Source organism: Chrysoperla carnea, chromosome 1, assembly GCF_905475395.1.
Source record: "Chrysoperla carnea chromosome 1, inChrCarn1.1, whole genome shotgun sequence".
Lineage (NCBI taxonomy): Eukaryota > Metazoa > Arthropoda > Insecta > Neuroptera > Chrysopidae > Chrysoperla > Chrysoperla carnea.
In genome coordinates, this window is record NC_058337.1 from 2,021,664 (window position 1) to 2,038,523 (window position 16,860).

Consider the following 16,860-nt stretch of genomic DNA (forward strand, 5'->3'; position numbering starts at 1 on the left):
TATGATGTCACGTCCGTATAAAAATTTGAATTTCCGTTTTAGAAATTTTTAAATCCCCTCACTAAATTTGTACTAAATTTTATTAATTAATTTTAAGTAATTAAAAAGATATTAATTACTAAAGTAATGGTTTAGTTGAAATGTCCAGTCATTAAAGTTGCGGAAGAAAAATATTTGAACCAAATTTAAATTTCATGAATATTCCCTATTAGATTGATTTGAGGATTGATTATATTATTGATAAATGGTAAGTAATCAGATGGTCTAAACTACTGAAAAAGCGACCCACTTCCTGTTTAATAGTACAAATTTTTATGTTCGGTTAGCGGGATTTATCTGATTTGAATTTTAATATTTTTATTGGCCTTAAGAAATGATAAGTACAAGTATGACCATCTGGTAATCTAAATTGGAACTACTCATTTCAGACCTTATTCTGATTTTAAGTAGTACGAATAATTATCGCCAGTTGGCGAGTTGAATGCAAAAAATAGGGTATTCTACTATTTTTGAAAAAGTACTTCAAAATTTATTTCCGAAAAATACACACGCTTTCTTACCAAAAACTTAAATTAAATTTTAAACCTTTTTTAAACTGTCAAAAACGCGGGCATCCAATTTGATGACGTAATATGGGTATCACTATACGAAATAACTCAAATAAGTTTGACAGATATATTCATAGACATCTGATTATAATAAATATAAATACTTATTGTCTATGGATATATTATACCCAGCTGTCTACACCGAATTAACTCATACCGATATGACATCACAGCAGGGCTTACCCGCATTTTATGTCACGTGATATACAGTTTAAAAATTACGATTTTTAATTTTAATATTTTAAAATAAAAATGTGCTTTTATGACTCAGAAATCAGAATATTTAAGTATATTTATACTATGTATATATGAAATATACATAGTATATTAAGTTTAGTCCCAAGTTTGTAACGCTTAAAAATAATGATGCTAGGAAAAAAATTTTGTCATAGGTGTTCATAAAATCACCTAATTAGTCCATTTCCGTCCGTCCGTCTGTCCGTCTGTCCGTCTGTGGACACGATAACTCAAAAACGAAAAAAATTATCGAGATGAAATTTTTACAGCGTGCTCAGGACGTAAAAAGTGAGGTCAAGTTCGTAAATGAGCATCATAGGTCAATTTGGTCTTGGGTTCGTAGGACTCATCTCGTAAATCGTTAGAGATAGAACAAAAGTTTAAATGTAAAAAATGTTCCTTATCAAAAATTAAACAACTTTTGTTTGAATCATTTTTTCGTAAACATCACTATTTACCCGTGAGGGCGCTAATTAGACGAAAATTTTATAATATGTACTAAGTATACTTGATTAACAGTTATGTATGTGTCACATGTTTGTATGTGTAATGTGATAAAGAAATCAATACTTTCTATGCATGGTATTTTAACAATTGACTCAGTTTTCACTTGTTTTACATAAATTTTAACTTTTTTCAAATTTCTTAATTTATTTTTGACTAACGATAACACCCTATTATGCAGTTATAGGTGTTAGTTACCCTTTGCAGGAGGCTAAAAAAGGTTGTTAGTTACCCTTTATTTATCACTGAAATACACACCTACTGCTAGGAGATTTTATTTATTTTTTAGCCTCTTGCCTTATGTAACACGACCGCATCAAATTTTACCTAACGAACTATCTCTATTTTGAGTATTCAAAATGGTAGACTGTAATTTTTTTATTCCAATTTTTCTATTAAAACATACCAAACTAGAGAGTCATTATTAATTCCAGAAATTTAATTATGATTACAAGAACGTCGCCGTTTTCTCGTTCTGGTTGGTTGTGGGCAAGTACATTCTTTTTTTGGACATTCATTAATTGGAATACATTCCCCTTTCGAATTTCTGGCATAACCATCAATACAATAACATTTTTCATTACATTTGATATTTTGAATTGGACATGGTTGACCCAATGTTGCGCATTCTGTGTCACATGCTGATCCACAATCAAATTTTTCATTTTTTCCACACAAATCTGGAATAATAATAATAATAATAATAATACATAAGACGGGTAATACAAATGAGTTCCTAGACCCTAAATCAAGGAATCCTCTATACCATTCTTAGAAACAACTTGTCAATCAAAGGCGAGACGTCTCCACGTAATTGGTGCAATTTTAAGCAGATGAAGATTCTGGTCAGACGCCATGCAGAAATCGGACCCAACATTCTAAACCTGACGCCCTGCAGATTTCTACATGTGCAAATAACATGTATGGATTGTCCTCCATACAGGCGCTACAAGTGGTATCACCAGAGGTCTCCATGTTATGATGGTGGAAGTTCATTCGAAAGTGTCCTTTCAAGAGTTTCACCAACCTTATCAACTGTGTTTTAGTGAGTTTCAACCGAGCCTTGTCGCATGCTCTGTGCAAAGTCTTTTGAAAGGTGCGTTTGTAAATGCGACTACCTCTTCAGCAGTAGGGTATTCTACTATGTTTGAAAATGTACTTCAAAGTTGTTTTTCCTAATAAAAATCTACAAAAAACATGTTTCAGCAAAATAAGCCCACTTTTTTGCCATAAAATTTCATTTTAAACCTTTTTTATTCTTGCAAAAAACAATGTCAGCCATTTTGGTGACGTAATTTTGGTAAAAGATTGGTGTATGTAATTATTATATGTATCATGAAGGTTATAAAGAAGGAGAACGATCGCTACGTGTTAAAGCATTAGCGCGTCTGTCCCTGAAAATTTGTAGAATTTATAGTTCATTTTTCAGCCACCAGCCGCGCTGTCATCAAGAAGTAGTATCTGCGAAGTTACCTGTTTATGAGTTCAAGTAGACGAAGTTAGTCGCATAATGTACAAATTGATATATCATTTCAAATTAGCGCACAACAGCCCGCTTCTATTGATACTACTTAGCGGTCGCAGCGCCTCACTTATTTTATCCATATTTCGGGGACAATATTTTCTATAGCGATCGTTCTTCTTCTTATAACCTTCATGATATGTATTAAGTTGATGGTGACATGACCTACAATTTCTATGAACGCCATAAAAAAATTAGTAATTAATACATATTATTTTTGCCTTTATGATGTAACATCATGGCGGCTTGTGTTTTGGGTAACATGATATACAAATTAAAATTATGACTTTTAATTTTAATATAATTAATATAATAAAACAATATTGTGCTTTTATGACTCAAAATCCGAATATTTAAGAATATTTCTCAATAAATTTTAATTTTCATAGTTTTCTCAGGATATAGGAGATTTGATAAACATTTTTGAGGGAATTCTTCACTTACTTGGACATGATTGAGGTTGTGTACAAAATCCATTACAATCACGAACATAGCCGTTATCACATTCGCACACTTTTTCGCAACCACCTGCTGGTGGACTGTAATTAAAAAAGTTCGTACAACTTCTTTGATTTTTGGTCCCACATTCGTTATAACGTTCGTTAGGTTTTGTACAGGTTTCATTCACTGCAAAATAAATATATTATTACATTTAAAATTCAGTTAATCGAAATTCGATCTTATAGAGTGGCGTAAAAGTTACGCGTACATTTAAAATTGGAACAAATTTCTTCAATCAATAAATTTTGTTCTAAAAGGTGTTCTAATTTTAAATGAGTGCGTGCCTTATGTACCATCCTGTACATCAACAAACCTGGACATTGTGATGGAAGTACACATTTTCCGCTAGCTGATCGAACATAACCTTGTTCACAAAAACATCCTGGCACACAAAGTGCAATACAATTGAGTTTGGTACCCAAATTACTGCAAGTATCTGGGCATGCTGTTCCACAATCGGTGTAAACTTCGTGTTCTCCACAAGTAGGAGGTGGACATTGGTCAGGACTTATACATTTTCCTTTTTTTACAGAAAGTTTATTTAAATAACTGAATAATTCAGTAATATATCGGAGGTTTGACCCTGATATAAAAGTCCGATTCATGAATCAGAAATTTCTAATTCAATCAATCGGAATGAATAGGATTCAATTGGGAAAAATTTCCAATTCATTCCGATTCATTCTCATTGAAACCAATAAAAATTTTGAATCCAAATTTAATTGAAATGAATTTGATGTAATTGGGAAAAAATTTCCAATTCATTCCGATTCAATCCAATAAAACTAGTCGGAAATTTCCAATTGATTCCAATTCATGAATGGGATCGAATTGGAAATTTCAGATTCTATTGGATTGAATAAGAATGGATTGGAAATTTGAATCAGAACTGAATTGGACTTTTTTATAAGGGGAGTTAAAACTAAATTGGGTAAAATTTTAATTTTGTAAAGAGCGTGAAAAGACAAATGGGAAGTTAACGGGGCGGCACCCTTATGAAATTCGAGTTGACAAACTTAAGTGAAATGTTGGCACCTACCATTCAAATTTAACCTATCAAAGTACTAATTTCTGGAAGAAACTTACCGTCTGAATTGAGAACTAATCCAGGCTTACAGAAACATCCTTGAACACATTGTTTGGTACAGGGTCGATTTGGATTCCTGTAATTATCACAAGTATCGGGACAAGCTGTCCCACATTCCTGATACTCTTCATTATCGAAACATTTTTCTACAAAATGAATTATCAATTAAAACGATGTGAATTTCATGTACACATCTTCGAATTTACCAGAATTGGGGCAGTCATCAGGTAGAATACAACCACCATATGTTTGGGATGTCACGTAACCTGGACTGCAAAAACATCCCGTTAAGCAAACAGCAAGACATGAAATTTGAGCATCGGATCTGGGATTACAAGTTCTTGGACACGAGGACCCACAATCCGTGTATGTTTGATTTTGTTGGCATTCTAAAAAAGAAGTGATGGTAATAATTTCAGACTTGGCATAAATAATTTTTTGAAAATGTAAAATTACGTGGGCATTCTTCCGGTAACACACATATATCCTTCGAATTTCGAACATAGCCTTCGGAACATGAACAATTTTGAGTAAAATTACTACATTGAATCCGAGGACATAATTTTGGTTTGCCATTATTTTCACAAGTGTCTTCGCATATTCGGCCACACAATTTGAGATATTCATGCGGTGGACATTGTTCTAAAAAAAAAATTCGTTGCAAACAACGATGAATTTTTGTTGATTTCGAGTTGAGACATAGTTAGAAATAAATACCACGATACTCGAAATGAAACAGACTTACATTTTGTTAAATATCGATATTTTGATTGCAGTGCAACCATCGTCAATAGCTAAATTTATTCATATAACACATTACAAACCCATTAATTAATTTGTATTTCTTAATAAACAATTTTATTACGAGTATCGTGGTATTTATTTCAATAACTTTGTTTTTCAAAGTTTATTAGAAATTTTTGTAATTATTTTTTGATGTTTTGGGAAAAGTGTTACGCATAAAATTTTTGACTGCTTAATTTTTCATTGAAAAGTGGTCAATCAAATAAGTTCAAGTTTCGACGTAAAAAAAAATCGACAATTTATAACAGAGACATCTCTGCAGATACTTACGTATCGGGCATTCTTGGGGTAAAACACATTGCCCATTTGGATGACGTACATAGTTTCCAGAGCATACACAAGCCGGCGGTCCACAAATTAGTGGACATGGACGTTTCCCTTCAATATCATCGCATGAACGTTCACATAGATTTCCACAAGAATTTAGTGTCTCTCGTTCGGTACAGTCGGCTGAGAAAATATATTTATTATCTTAGTTAACTTAAATTTTTAGGTAATTTACAATACTCGGAGAACATGAAAGTCTTGTTATTGAAGTGAAACTTTTTAATGGACGCCTATGAAAATAATATTACTGAGAGTGAATTATTAAAAAAATGACGTCGTCAGTTCGAAATGTTCCAAAAATTGTGTTTGGTTTCTCTTCTGTCTGCACTTCGCCCTTTTCTACCCCTTGTCTAAATACAATTTAACATATGCATTGGAATAATTTCATTTCCCATTCATAGGTGGCTCTCTTTGTTTTACAATTCAACTACAGTTCTATTTTCTATTCATAGATAGCGTTCGTATCTTAAAATTTAAAAATAGTTCTCTTTCTCATCAACAGATGGATATTTATTGCTATTCTACAAAATCAATTATAATATAATGATAAGGCTGGATTTACAAGGTTTTTGTTGAAAAAAAATTTTGGGGTTGATAAATTGTAAAAATATTTAAAAATTTGAAACAAATTAAGCTTGAAAATCATTTACTAAATTGAAGAAAAATGTCCTGGATCGGTGTACATTTAAACCAGCGGCTACTAACAGAAATATTAAAAAAAAAAAATTATAAAAATAAATAAAAAAAACTAAAACTTACCCTCAGTTTGAGGTTGACAAGTTGGAGATGAATTTGGTCCTTCGGCACATAATGTACCCAATATTGGTTTCAAATGAATATTTAATAAAATTAAACTTAATATGGATAAATACTGACTATAATTCATTTTTACAACTTTAATTCATTCAGAATTAAAAATATGTATTTAACTGAAAAATTATTAATGAAATTAATCAGAAGTTTATGTTTAAAAAAAATATATATATCGAATATTATTGTGATTCATATTTTTAGGATGCTGTTTCAAATTATGTAAAAATAAACACTAAGCAACGTTTCGTCATTTTATTTAAACTTCTTCGGGATTTCTTTTATATTTGATTAGATTTGAGTTAAGAGTAAGTTTTAGAGGATCTTTTGTATTGTATTGCAATTTCTTGCAAGTGCTTCAGAAGCCTAATGGCAGTAATTAAATGTGGGATATTTCTGGGTGATACTTCTTTAATTAAATGGAGAGAGAGAGCAGTCCATCTGAAGTATAGAAGGAATTTCCTGGTCTAGAGAATTGGAGTCAAATCGGATGTTTTGAAAAAATAAAAAAAAAATCACAACAGTATTTTGGCATGAGTAATGTTTGAGACGCACTGAGCCAATTAAACCAATGGTTAATCCAGGGCCCAAGGGGGGGGGAGGAGGCAGCTAACACTAACATGATTTACCCCCCCCCCTTGAATGTAAACATATCCATGCTTAAATATAAGGATGAATTTCCACGGCCAAAACCGTTATTCAATAATTTTATTTCGAGTATTGTGGTATTTATTTCAAGAACTCATCATATTTCTAAAGAAATTTTAAAGGTTGTTTCTATGCGTTTATCTGCTAAACCTTTGAGCTATAAAGCTCTTAAATACTTGACAGTATTGAAAGGAAAATAGAGCAAAGAATTTAAATAAAAATTGTTTAATCAATTTTATTGCTATCATAAAAATTTGTTTAATAAAATAACGGAAGAAAGTCTCATTTTAAATAAATATTTTTACTGTTATTTGGTTTATTTTGTTTGACACAATCAAAGTGATTTTGAAGGAAATTTGTACGAAAACAGAATAGTATATTACGATCCTAGGCCAGAAAGTTGGATTTCCTAGCACAAAAACACATTGCAAGCGGAGAACCCGGGAAAGTAAATCTACACTTTCACTGATTTCGAAATTTCGCATAAATTTAACGATAGCTACAATATGGACTAGGCATTTCAAGAATTTGCACTTTCATGGAAATTAATTTGTAAGAGACCATAAAATTTTATCTATTTTCTGGAAAATTGGGTGTGATAGCTCTTATTGAGGCAGAAAGGTCTGTCATACCGATTTTTACCAATAAAACTTGACCAAAATATCTGTCACACCAGTAAAAAATAAAAAAATCCTGGCAAAAAATATTTCTGCCATTATAAACCCTGGCACATCTAGTACATATAGTGCTGTTTTATTGCCACGAGCTCCTGGACTATTGCGTTCACTATGCGTTTAAAAAATATAAATAAGTAAATCTACAAACCTTCTGCGATCTGAGAAACTTCAAAAAAACATACAGAAACTATTATTTTTTAAAATTTCACTATAAATAACAGCAGTTGACTAAATTCAAATCTAATAAAATTGTTGAATATATCCTAAAAAAATGTTTTCAAAATCGTGATAAAAATGTGCCTACTTTGCAAATTTTTTATTGTCTGAAATAAAACGTGCTAGATATAAAAATATATAAAAATAAAAATAAAAATATCCGGAAAGGGAATTGAATGAAAATTTTAATGAATTAAACATACATGTCTATTAAAATTTCACGAACTTTTTCAAAATTAGTTTTTATTGTTTCAATAATTTTCATATCGTGAATTAGTGATAAATAAATACACTTTATTTACAAAATTAGTCTATTATGGTATTTCGGATGCTACGGGGATGCTAAAGTTAAAATTTATGTAAAAATATACTTAAATATTCTGATTTCGAGTCATAAAAGCACATTTTTCTTTTAAAATATTAAAATTAAAAATCGTAATTTTTAAACTCTATATCACGTGACCCAAAACGTGGGCAAGCCTTGCTGTGGCGTCATATCGGTATAAGCCATAGACCATCAATTAGTTCAGTGTAGAGAGCTGGGTATAATATATCCATAGATAATAAGTACTTATATTTATTATAATCCGATGTCTATGTCAAACTTATTTGTGTTATTTGGTATAATGATACCGATAGATACCGATATTACGTCATCAAATTGGATGCCCGCGTTTTTGACAGGTTTAAATTTAATTTAAGTTTTTGGCAAGAAAGCGTGTGTATTTTTCCGAAATAAATTTTTGGTGGCTTTTTATTATCAACATTTTGAGGTACTTTTTCAAAAATAGTGGAATACCCTATTCTATGAAATTCTATAGACTTCCTGTCGTTTGAACCCAACTCGTATACATTTGTTGGCATGTTTAATATTAAGTATCTCGGAAAGTGTGTGGGTAAAAAAAATTTTGTTAATAAAACATTTTGTTAAATATTTTCCGATAAATAGCTATAATTATACCCACTGCGTGTGCCAAATTTACTTGTTACACGCTGTAGGTAATTAGCTATTTGTCATTGCATGGAAAATTGTGTTTTTCGCCCTGCTTTTCTTGTTAATGGTCACAACTCAACTTTCCAAAAATTTGTTAGAAATATAATACAGATATAAGGATTAATTTGAAATAAAAATAATCAAAAAGTGTGTTTAAATTTAAGAATTTAATTTATGATACATTTTCTTAAATAATAAATTAAATATAAATGAAAATTTCACAACTATGTACATTTAAGTACGCGAATTTGGGCGCTCAGTGGAATATGGGGCACAATTGTAATATATTTTGTTTTTTATAACCTGCGCCCGTCAAGAAGTAAGAATAACTTCAGTTCGGAAACATATATTTTAAGAAAATCATAACAACTTTTACCATTTTACCACATTCAATAATTTGTTCCATTTGTTGTGCAGTGTGCCCCAAACCTTCTCTCTAATTAAAATATTTGGGAGAGGGGATATTTGTTTAAAAAATTTGATCACAAAAAGGGGAATAACTCACATTATCACATAAATTCACATTAATTAATTAATCATATATTAATATTTTTTATACAATTTTTTAGCTTTCTTCAGATCTGATTTCCAAAAGTTTTCAGATTTCGGAGCTTCACGTTTTGAATGGAAACGGAGTACACGTGAATGATCTGGATTTAATGCTCTTGCACGGTTCTGGAAAAAAAAACACATGTTAGAAATTTTACGTTTAAAATTTACGAAAAATTAAGAAATAAGCCCATTCATCAAACTTTCAACATAAGCATACATAAGATTTCTCGATAAATATTATGCTCGATATCTTTGATAAGGACAATTTTTCTATAGTAATTTATGATTAGTTAAAATTTTGAAATTGAGGAAATGAAGCTATTCCTTTGGTACTCGAAAATAGTATTTTGAACAAATTCCTTCAAACGTTCATCGATCCTACCTTATAGTTGTCAAAAATGACCTATGGTGTCCTATGGTCAGCTATTTGACATCTATTAGGTAAGAACGTTTGAAGAAATTTGTTCATAATTGAGTACAAAAGCAATAGCTTCATTTCCTTCGGTAAAAATGAGTTTGACAGGTCTGTGAATGCACAGTTATTTCTATTCTTCCCATAGTCACATCTCCCAAATTTGGCCTCAGATCGAAATTTGGTAAGAAACTTTTCCATTTGTCTTGATAAGCTTAATTTACTGGTATAATTTTCTGCTATCAATAACAGAACACCTTACATACTATCAATAACAGAACACTCTATATATCTATATATTTATGTGTCTGTAAGCTCTCTAGTGGTCGCAATTTAAGTCCGATTTAAATATTTGGTGTCAAGAAGGGTTTTGATATTTGAATGGTCAAATTCATGAATGAGAAAAATCGACCGATAAAAAAAGTTTGGGGGGGGGGGGTCACAAAGTTTAAAATTTTTAAAAATATTTTTGTAATTTTGTATCAGTTTTATATCTGTAAGTCAAAACGTACTCTTGTGATTTGTTCTCTAGATGCTTAGTTTTCGAAATAAAAATTCTTGAAAAACAAAAAATGCAATTCTTTAATCTCTGAGGAAATTTGCTTAGCTAGCGCATCTACTGCGCTACTTTTTTTATGTTACACATTACCTCTAAAGCACATTTCTTTTCTGGAACACAATTACCCCAACGATTACGAACAGCACCATCAGTGCATACACAACTTGGTACGCAATTATCTGTACAAATAATATTTTCTTGGAAATTATCACAAGTTTGTGGGCATGCTGGTCCACAATCATCCCATCTTTCATACAGTCCCACACATTGTGGCGCTAAAAAAATTAAAAATATTTTTACTTCTATTCGTTTGATTTGTGAAATTACGAAAAATCTGAGTTTAATTCATTTAATCGTGACAGTTTTCGATATCTGCCGTGGTTTTCGAAATATTGAAAGCTGAATATAATTAAACCAAATTTTCCATTTTTGATATTTTGAAAATAATAATTTTTTTTGTGCTTTTTTAAATAACGCTTATAATAAATAATTTTATTACTAAATAAAATTAGTAAATTTAATTTTTGGATAATAAACTATGGAATACCGTAAATATAAAAAGTAAATTATTTTGGCTTAGTAATGCAAAATTTGTAAATGATTATTCAACCTTCAATATGAATTTGACATCAGATTTTTAAGATTTTGAAAATATTTGTCTTTGCTTGCTTTTATTTTTGAAAATGTCAAGTTCAACATAATCATTAACTAAAACTTGTATTTTTATTAATAAATATATAATATATACATATGCGTTTATTTTGAAAATAACCTTTAAATGAATTTATTGGCCTTTAGATTTTAAATAATTTTTTGTTTAAATTAATTTAAAAATAGTAAATCTTTGAGCTGTTAAGGTTATTGAGGCGCTACAGAAAAACAAAAAACCATTAACTTAAATTTTTGAGAAATTATTCTTAAACATGTTTAGAAGTCACAACTTTTTAGCATTAGTTATTATGGGAATGAAATAATTTACCATAATTGTGGCAAATTTTCCCTTCTTAAAAAATTATAATTTTTAAAGATTTAACTAACATTTTAAAAAAAACAAGTTTTTGGAATTATATTCCTTATCGCAAGTTATAATTTGTTTGCTGGTTGGGAGGTAAAACCTAAAAAATGTACAACAATTTAAAACGACCTAAAAATCCGACGATGTGTTACCTAGGAAATTAAAACTTTTTTAATCGATTCAGCTTGCTATGAATTTTGAGAATATTATGAAAATAATTTACAATCTTGACCTAGATGCAAATCTTAGTAAAAGAGTTAGCGCTACATTTATAATATACGAAGATATGACAGTAACATAGTTCCAACCGAGTGTCTCACGACACCTCTCGTTCTTAATTTTTTTTATTATATAAAAATAATTTAAGCTTTATAAAAAAAAGTATTTATTAATAATTATAATTAATATTTAGAAAAACCTGCAAGCAAAAAATTGTAATTTTATTAATTCCCATGAGAACTATAAATGTGCTTATGTAACGGTGAGTTATTGACAAATAAAATTAAAAATTTTTGGTATCATTTTCATTTTTACGGTATCGAAATACTTTAAGCTTTAAGTCGTTTCGATAACTATATAGTCAAGTCCATAAAAACATGCTGCCATATTCGGACACTATTTGTCACAACAGTGTACAATACTAAAACATTGTATGTATACATTACATATATTAATTATTTTTTATTTAAAAGCACTTATTGATGAAAAAACCAACATTGATTACGAAACACTTCCGTTTTGGTATCGAAACGTCTTAAAAACACATTATCTGTATTTTCTTACAAATATAAAGAATGTCACTTGGACCGTTATCGTTCTACCGTCCCAAAAATTGATAAATAATTGATTTTTCTAAAGAACTTACTAGGATTTACAGGATTTACAGGATTTGCATAAATATAATTAACAATAACAATTACACATAATAAAATAAATTTAACATTTAACATTGTAAAAAAAACACTTTGATGTTAAATCACAAAACACTTAATTTATTTTGTCACAAAATACAAAACTTCGATTTTAACTGAATAAAAAAATATAATTTAATTAGTTTTGAAGAAGAATTATCTATAAATGATTATCAAAAAAAAGAATAACTCATGCTATGTCTTGCTGATTCAAAAGAATTCTGCGGCCATGTAATAAAATCAAGTAATGGTAATTTTAAAATCTGCGTTATATTAAACAAGCGCGGATCCATAAATTATTTTTTAAAAGGGGGCACTGAAAAGTACAACTTAATGATTTTTTTATTTCCCTTGTGGAAATAAATCTGTTCTGGAAGAATAATTAGTTTGTAATTCAGAAAAAGAATATGTGAAGTAAAACTATCTCTGAAAAGTCAAAAAAAGTCAGAAACTATCAAATCAATTATTAATCAATCATTTAATGACATGGAAAGTGGTAAAAGATTGAGACTCTTTCGGAAGAAATATTCTGAGTTTTCCTAGAAGACTTTTTCAGAATTAATCAAAGATTTTATGACAATTTAGTTAGCTGTAAATAAAATAAGAGTAATAATTTTTCAGAAATTAATTTAAAACAAGATCATATCTGCCTTATTAAACAGCTAAAAGGTGCTCCCACACCTGCGTTTTCATTGATTCTTCCCCGAGAAAATCACGAAATTTCATCGAAAATCGTTCTTTTTTGTTTTAGCTGTGAACGGTTCAATTTTTGTTATAATTATTTGTCATTAATACAAAATGTTACTTTTGCCGATTAGAAAAATTTTTAAAAAATTGAAAATTGCGCTTTCTATAGCGTATTTTCGGAAAAAAAGACCTTTTTGGAATCGGCTATTGCCCAAAATTGAAATTGGTGTTATTCATTTTTTCATTTTAAAACCTCAAATAAAATGAATTAAAGTTGATTACCTCCCTCTGAATCCGCGCTTGTTGTTAATTAATACTTTTTTTTTTGTATTTAATTCATCACATTATCACAATCTCTATTGGAAATGTATTTTTAACGGATGCTGTTTTATTAATAAAATGCGCCTATTTTGTAAATTTTTTATTTCTTAGAAATAAATAAATAAAAAGTCTAAAAATTTTCTTTTGCTTTGTCTGGACTCGCGCCATAAAAAATTTTACCTGTTGCAATAAATTTTATTAAAAATACATTTTTTAGGGACAAACTTTTTGTTGTATAAAAAGGAGAAAATAATTTTTCTAATAAGTCACTTAAAATTTGGGAGGGCTAAGCTTTGTTCAGTTTATGCCCGATTGAAAAAATTTTCCCAAAAAATCCTATTAATTAACACGGATCTTCTTGATATTTTGTATAGAGTCATAATTGTTAATTTCGAGTAACTTTTCTAAATAACATTTTATCAACTTATAAAAACGAAGGGTAGTTTACCAAAAAATAGTCATTTCAATTTTTTGGCTACCCTGTACATTATTTAGAAGTTTTAAATATACCTATATACTTTTCAGAATAAGCAAAATTTTTTATAAAGAATGAGTTTATTTCTTAAAATGAAAAATAAGAAAATTTACAAGTATAGTTACCTCTATCTGGGGGACACACTATATATAGAGTGATCTTATCACTCCTGACACCTAGTGTTTAAAATGACAACAAAGATATGCGTGCATCTTGAGATGACAGTTTTTGATAGAAATGTTTAATTTTAAATACAAAACTAGCTAAAAGAATAACTTTGTAATGACTCGCGAATGGTATCATATAAAATATATATTCCTGAAATAAAATTCTACTTCAATTATTGACAAATATTTTTTATTTAATTGTTCCTCAACAAAACGTTAATTTCTTTAAAACATCAGGTTGTAAACCAGGATCCATGTTATTATCCGCTGTGAAAATATTCAATTCATTTTTGATTTTAAATTTATGACAAATACAACAAAACCTATCTTTATTAATTTCTAAATCAAACCAACGACGATCACATACATTACATACTTCAAAATTCAAATTCTTTTGAGCAATCTCAAAATTTTCTGCGTACATTTTAAAATTAATATCATCTTGATAAAGATATAATTCTTCTTGATCTTGTTTTCGTCGTTTCCGATAATCACGCATTAATGATCGATTACGATCACGCTCTTTACGACTCGTCAACGTACGACGTCGTGGCATTTTATTGCTAAAAACGTTTTTTGTATTTTTCATTATGAAGTTTTTTAAAACTTGAAAGAATCTACAGATGACCACTCAATTAAAATTAATATTAAATGTAGCCAATTATTTATTAGTATTAGATGTAGCTCACAGATGGTGCCACTGTCTCTACAGATATGTAGACATACATGTAATAAATAAAAAATACTGTTGTTTTTTATTATTTATATAATTTTTTCTAAAAATAATGATTTATAACACATCTAGACATAAATATGGAACTACAACATTTCATTGCATGTCTAAATATTTTGTATTTTTTTTGTAAAGTTTACCACCAAAATGTTACATTTTAACCTAGTAGAGGCTCACTTCGCTCGCCTAATAAGATTATTTGTATTAACAAAAAGGAAATGGGATAAATAACAAAAATTTAATGATTTAGAAATTTTGCTGTATTTTTAAATAATACCTAATTAATTATAATTTAATGGAAAAACAAAAAATTAAATAATGGTTTTATAAAACATATATTTTACATTTCACAGCATTGTAGGAGTTCTTCAATATGTCTTTTATTACTTTCCTGCTAAACTTTGTTCTAAAGCTTTATGTAAATTTGGTCTTTTTCCTTGGTTGCTTTTTTGCGGCGAAGGTTTTACATATTTTGATCCACAGCCAGACACAGCCCGTCGATTACGTTTTCCAAACAGTTCATTTTCGGATTTTGGTATCCAATCTGGCATTTCTCGTCGGTTACGATTTCCCCACAAATAATTTTGGAATTTTGGTATCAAGTCTGACATTTCTTGTTTTTCGGGATTCTATAAAGGACGAAATATTACTTTTCTTTTTGTAAAATATTAATTAATTAAAGCTTCTGTTTATAACGAGTGGAAGTTTTTTGAGTTGAAACTATGATAATGATAAAGTTTTTTATCTTTTATGTTTTGAAGGGTAAATTTTAATTTAATGAGGAATTATACATTTTGCAAATTCCCTAAAATATGGTAATTGAAGTTTTGCTTACCTCTTCTATCGCTCCCTCGCCCTCAGATGCTAAAAAAATGAAAGTATTTTTAGTTTAAATGCATTTGGAAGAAAAAATAAAATGAAAAATGACACAATTATTTACTAAAAATAACAATTACAGGTATGACTCGCCGAAATCAGATTAATAGCTTCCCGATTAAGTAAAGCATGAATGCACTTGTCGACATTTTTGGCCTATTTTTTTCACAGGCTTAGACTAATGTTAGCTGTGAGATTCCAAAGTTGCCGAAATTTAGTTCGTTCGGATTGCGAGATAGTCAGCAACGTATCTATGCCTTTCCAGTTATTTCTTACGATATTAAAAAATCCTTTCGACAAAATTGAAAATAAAGTAAGTAATTAAAAAAGGTTGAGTTGAAAAGAGTACTTTTAGAATGAAAAAATCCGTTTTTGAGATATTACTTTTGGCGTAAATTGGTCAAAATAAGAAACGCAGCTGGATTTAATAATAAGCCCTATTAAGTTCTTAAAAATTTCTCGTTAAATTCTGCTAAAAAAAAAATATACCACTTTAGCATAGGAACTGCAAAAACCATGCTGGAAGTAGACCGAAATTTCTTGTAAACCGTTTAAAGAATCGATCGACCACCTTTCCGCTGATAATTTCAATTATCAGCTCCTCAACTTCAGAGGCTGAGTGCACCTCCTTCATGCATATACCATGAACTACACTAGCCTATCACAACTATTAATTAACTTAATTTTGTTGCGACGGCGGGAATCGAACCCGCTGTTGGAACGAGGTCAGAATTGGTTATTCCTTAACCAATTAAGCTAATAGGGGGATCGAAATACCTTAAAGTTGTTTTAATTCTTCTGACTGTCTTTCGATAAATGCAAAGACTTACCAAATGCATTCGAACACACGCAATTAACCAACACAATTACACTTAACAAAATATATTTAAGAAACATTGTTGAATCAATTGTTTAAACACTTTATAATAACTGAAAACTGTGTGAGTTTTTATCCAAAGAAAAGTAAACTTTTAAAATAGTATACTTTGATAATTTTCGAACACCTATTTTATAGTCATATTTTTTTGATTCCTGCTGATTCAGAATAATAGTTAAACATAATGGATGAGACTCTATTGTTCGGATATAATAAAGGCCTCGCGATAAAAAACTCTGTTTCATATTAATTGTATTCTATTTTTAATTAACATAAGAAACACATACTAGCTCGACCCGAGGGGAATTCCGCTTCCGTATCGTATCTCCTGACTACCGCC

At 29.6% G+C, this 16,860-nt stretch overlaps 2 protein-coding genes across 2 annotated transcripts; both read right to left on the reverse strand.

Moving 5' to 3' along the window:
- Positions 1 to 1,399: 1,399 nt before the first annotated feature.
- LOC123306185 (zonadhesin-like) lies at positions 1,400 to 12,471 on the reverse strand. The gene is made up of 11 exons (XM_044888084.1): positions 12,339 to 12,471; positions 10,549 to 10,733; positions 9,488 to 9,610; positions 6,350 to 6,491; positions 5,534 to 5,713; positions 4,916 to 5,101; positions 4,666 to 4,848; positions 4,459 to 4,605; positions 3,686 to 3,892; positions 3,316 to 3,498; positions 1,400 to 2,029 (listed from the first exon to the last, which is right to left on the reverse strand). The coding sequence occupies exons 1-11, from the start codon at positions 12,421 to 12,423 to the stop codon at positions 1,788 to 1,790; spliced, it is 1,863 nt and encodes a 620-aa protein (XP_044744019.1). The 5' UTR covers positions 12,424 to 12,471; the 3' UTR covers positions 1,400 to 1,787.
- Positions 12,472 to 15,086: 2,615 nt separating this feature from the next.
- Positions 15,087 to 16,620, reverse strand: LOC123290530. Its single transcript, XM_044870755.1, has 3 exons — positions 16,474 to 16,620; positions 15,603 to 15,631; positions 15,087 to 15,396 (listed from the first exon to the last, which is right to left on the reverse strand). The coding sequence occupies exons 1-3, from the start codon at positions 16,538 to 16,540 to the stop codon at positions 15,151 to 15,153; spliced, it is 342 nt and encodes a 113-aa protein (XP_044726690.1). The 5' UTR covers positions 16,541 to 16,620; the 3' UTR covers positions 15,087 to 15,150.
- Between the last annotated feature and the right edge of the window lie 240 nt (positions 16,621 to 16,860).

Bases quoted from the DNA above. Each gene is read 5' to 3' on its own strand.
- LOC123306185 (XM_044888084.1), bottom strand. From the start codon at position 12,423: ATGTTAAATGTTAAATTTATTTTATTATGTGTAATTGTTATTGTTAAT. The intron at 10,734-12,338 runs GTAAGTTCTTTA...TAATTTTTTTAG, and splicing joins TGTAAATCCTGTAAATCCTA to CGCCACAATGTGTGGGACTG. The intron at 3,893-4,458 runs GTAAGTTTCTTC...CTGTAAAAAAAG, and splicing joins ATTAGTTCTCAATTCAGACG to GAAAATGTATAAGTCCTGAC.
- LOC123290530 (XM_044870755.1), bottom strand. From the start codon at position 16,540: ATGTTTCTTAAATATATTTTGTTAAGTGTAATTGTGTTGGTTAATTGC. The intron at 15,632-16,473 runs GTAAGTCTTTGC...TCATTTTTTTAG, and splicing joins CGTGTGTTCGAATGCATTTG to CATCTGAGGGCGAGGGAGCG. The intron at 15,397-15,602 runs GTAAGCAAAACT...CGTCCTTTATAG, and splicing joins GCGAGGGAGCGATAGAAGAG to AATCCCGAAAAACAAGAAAT.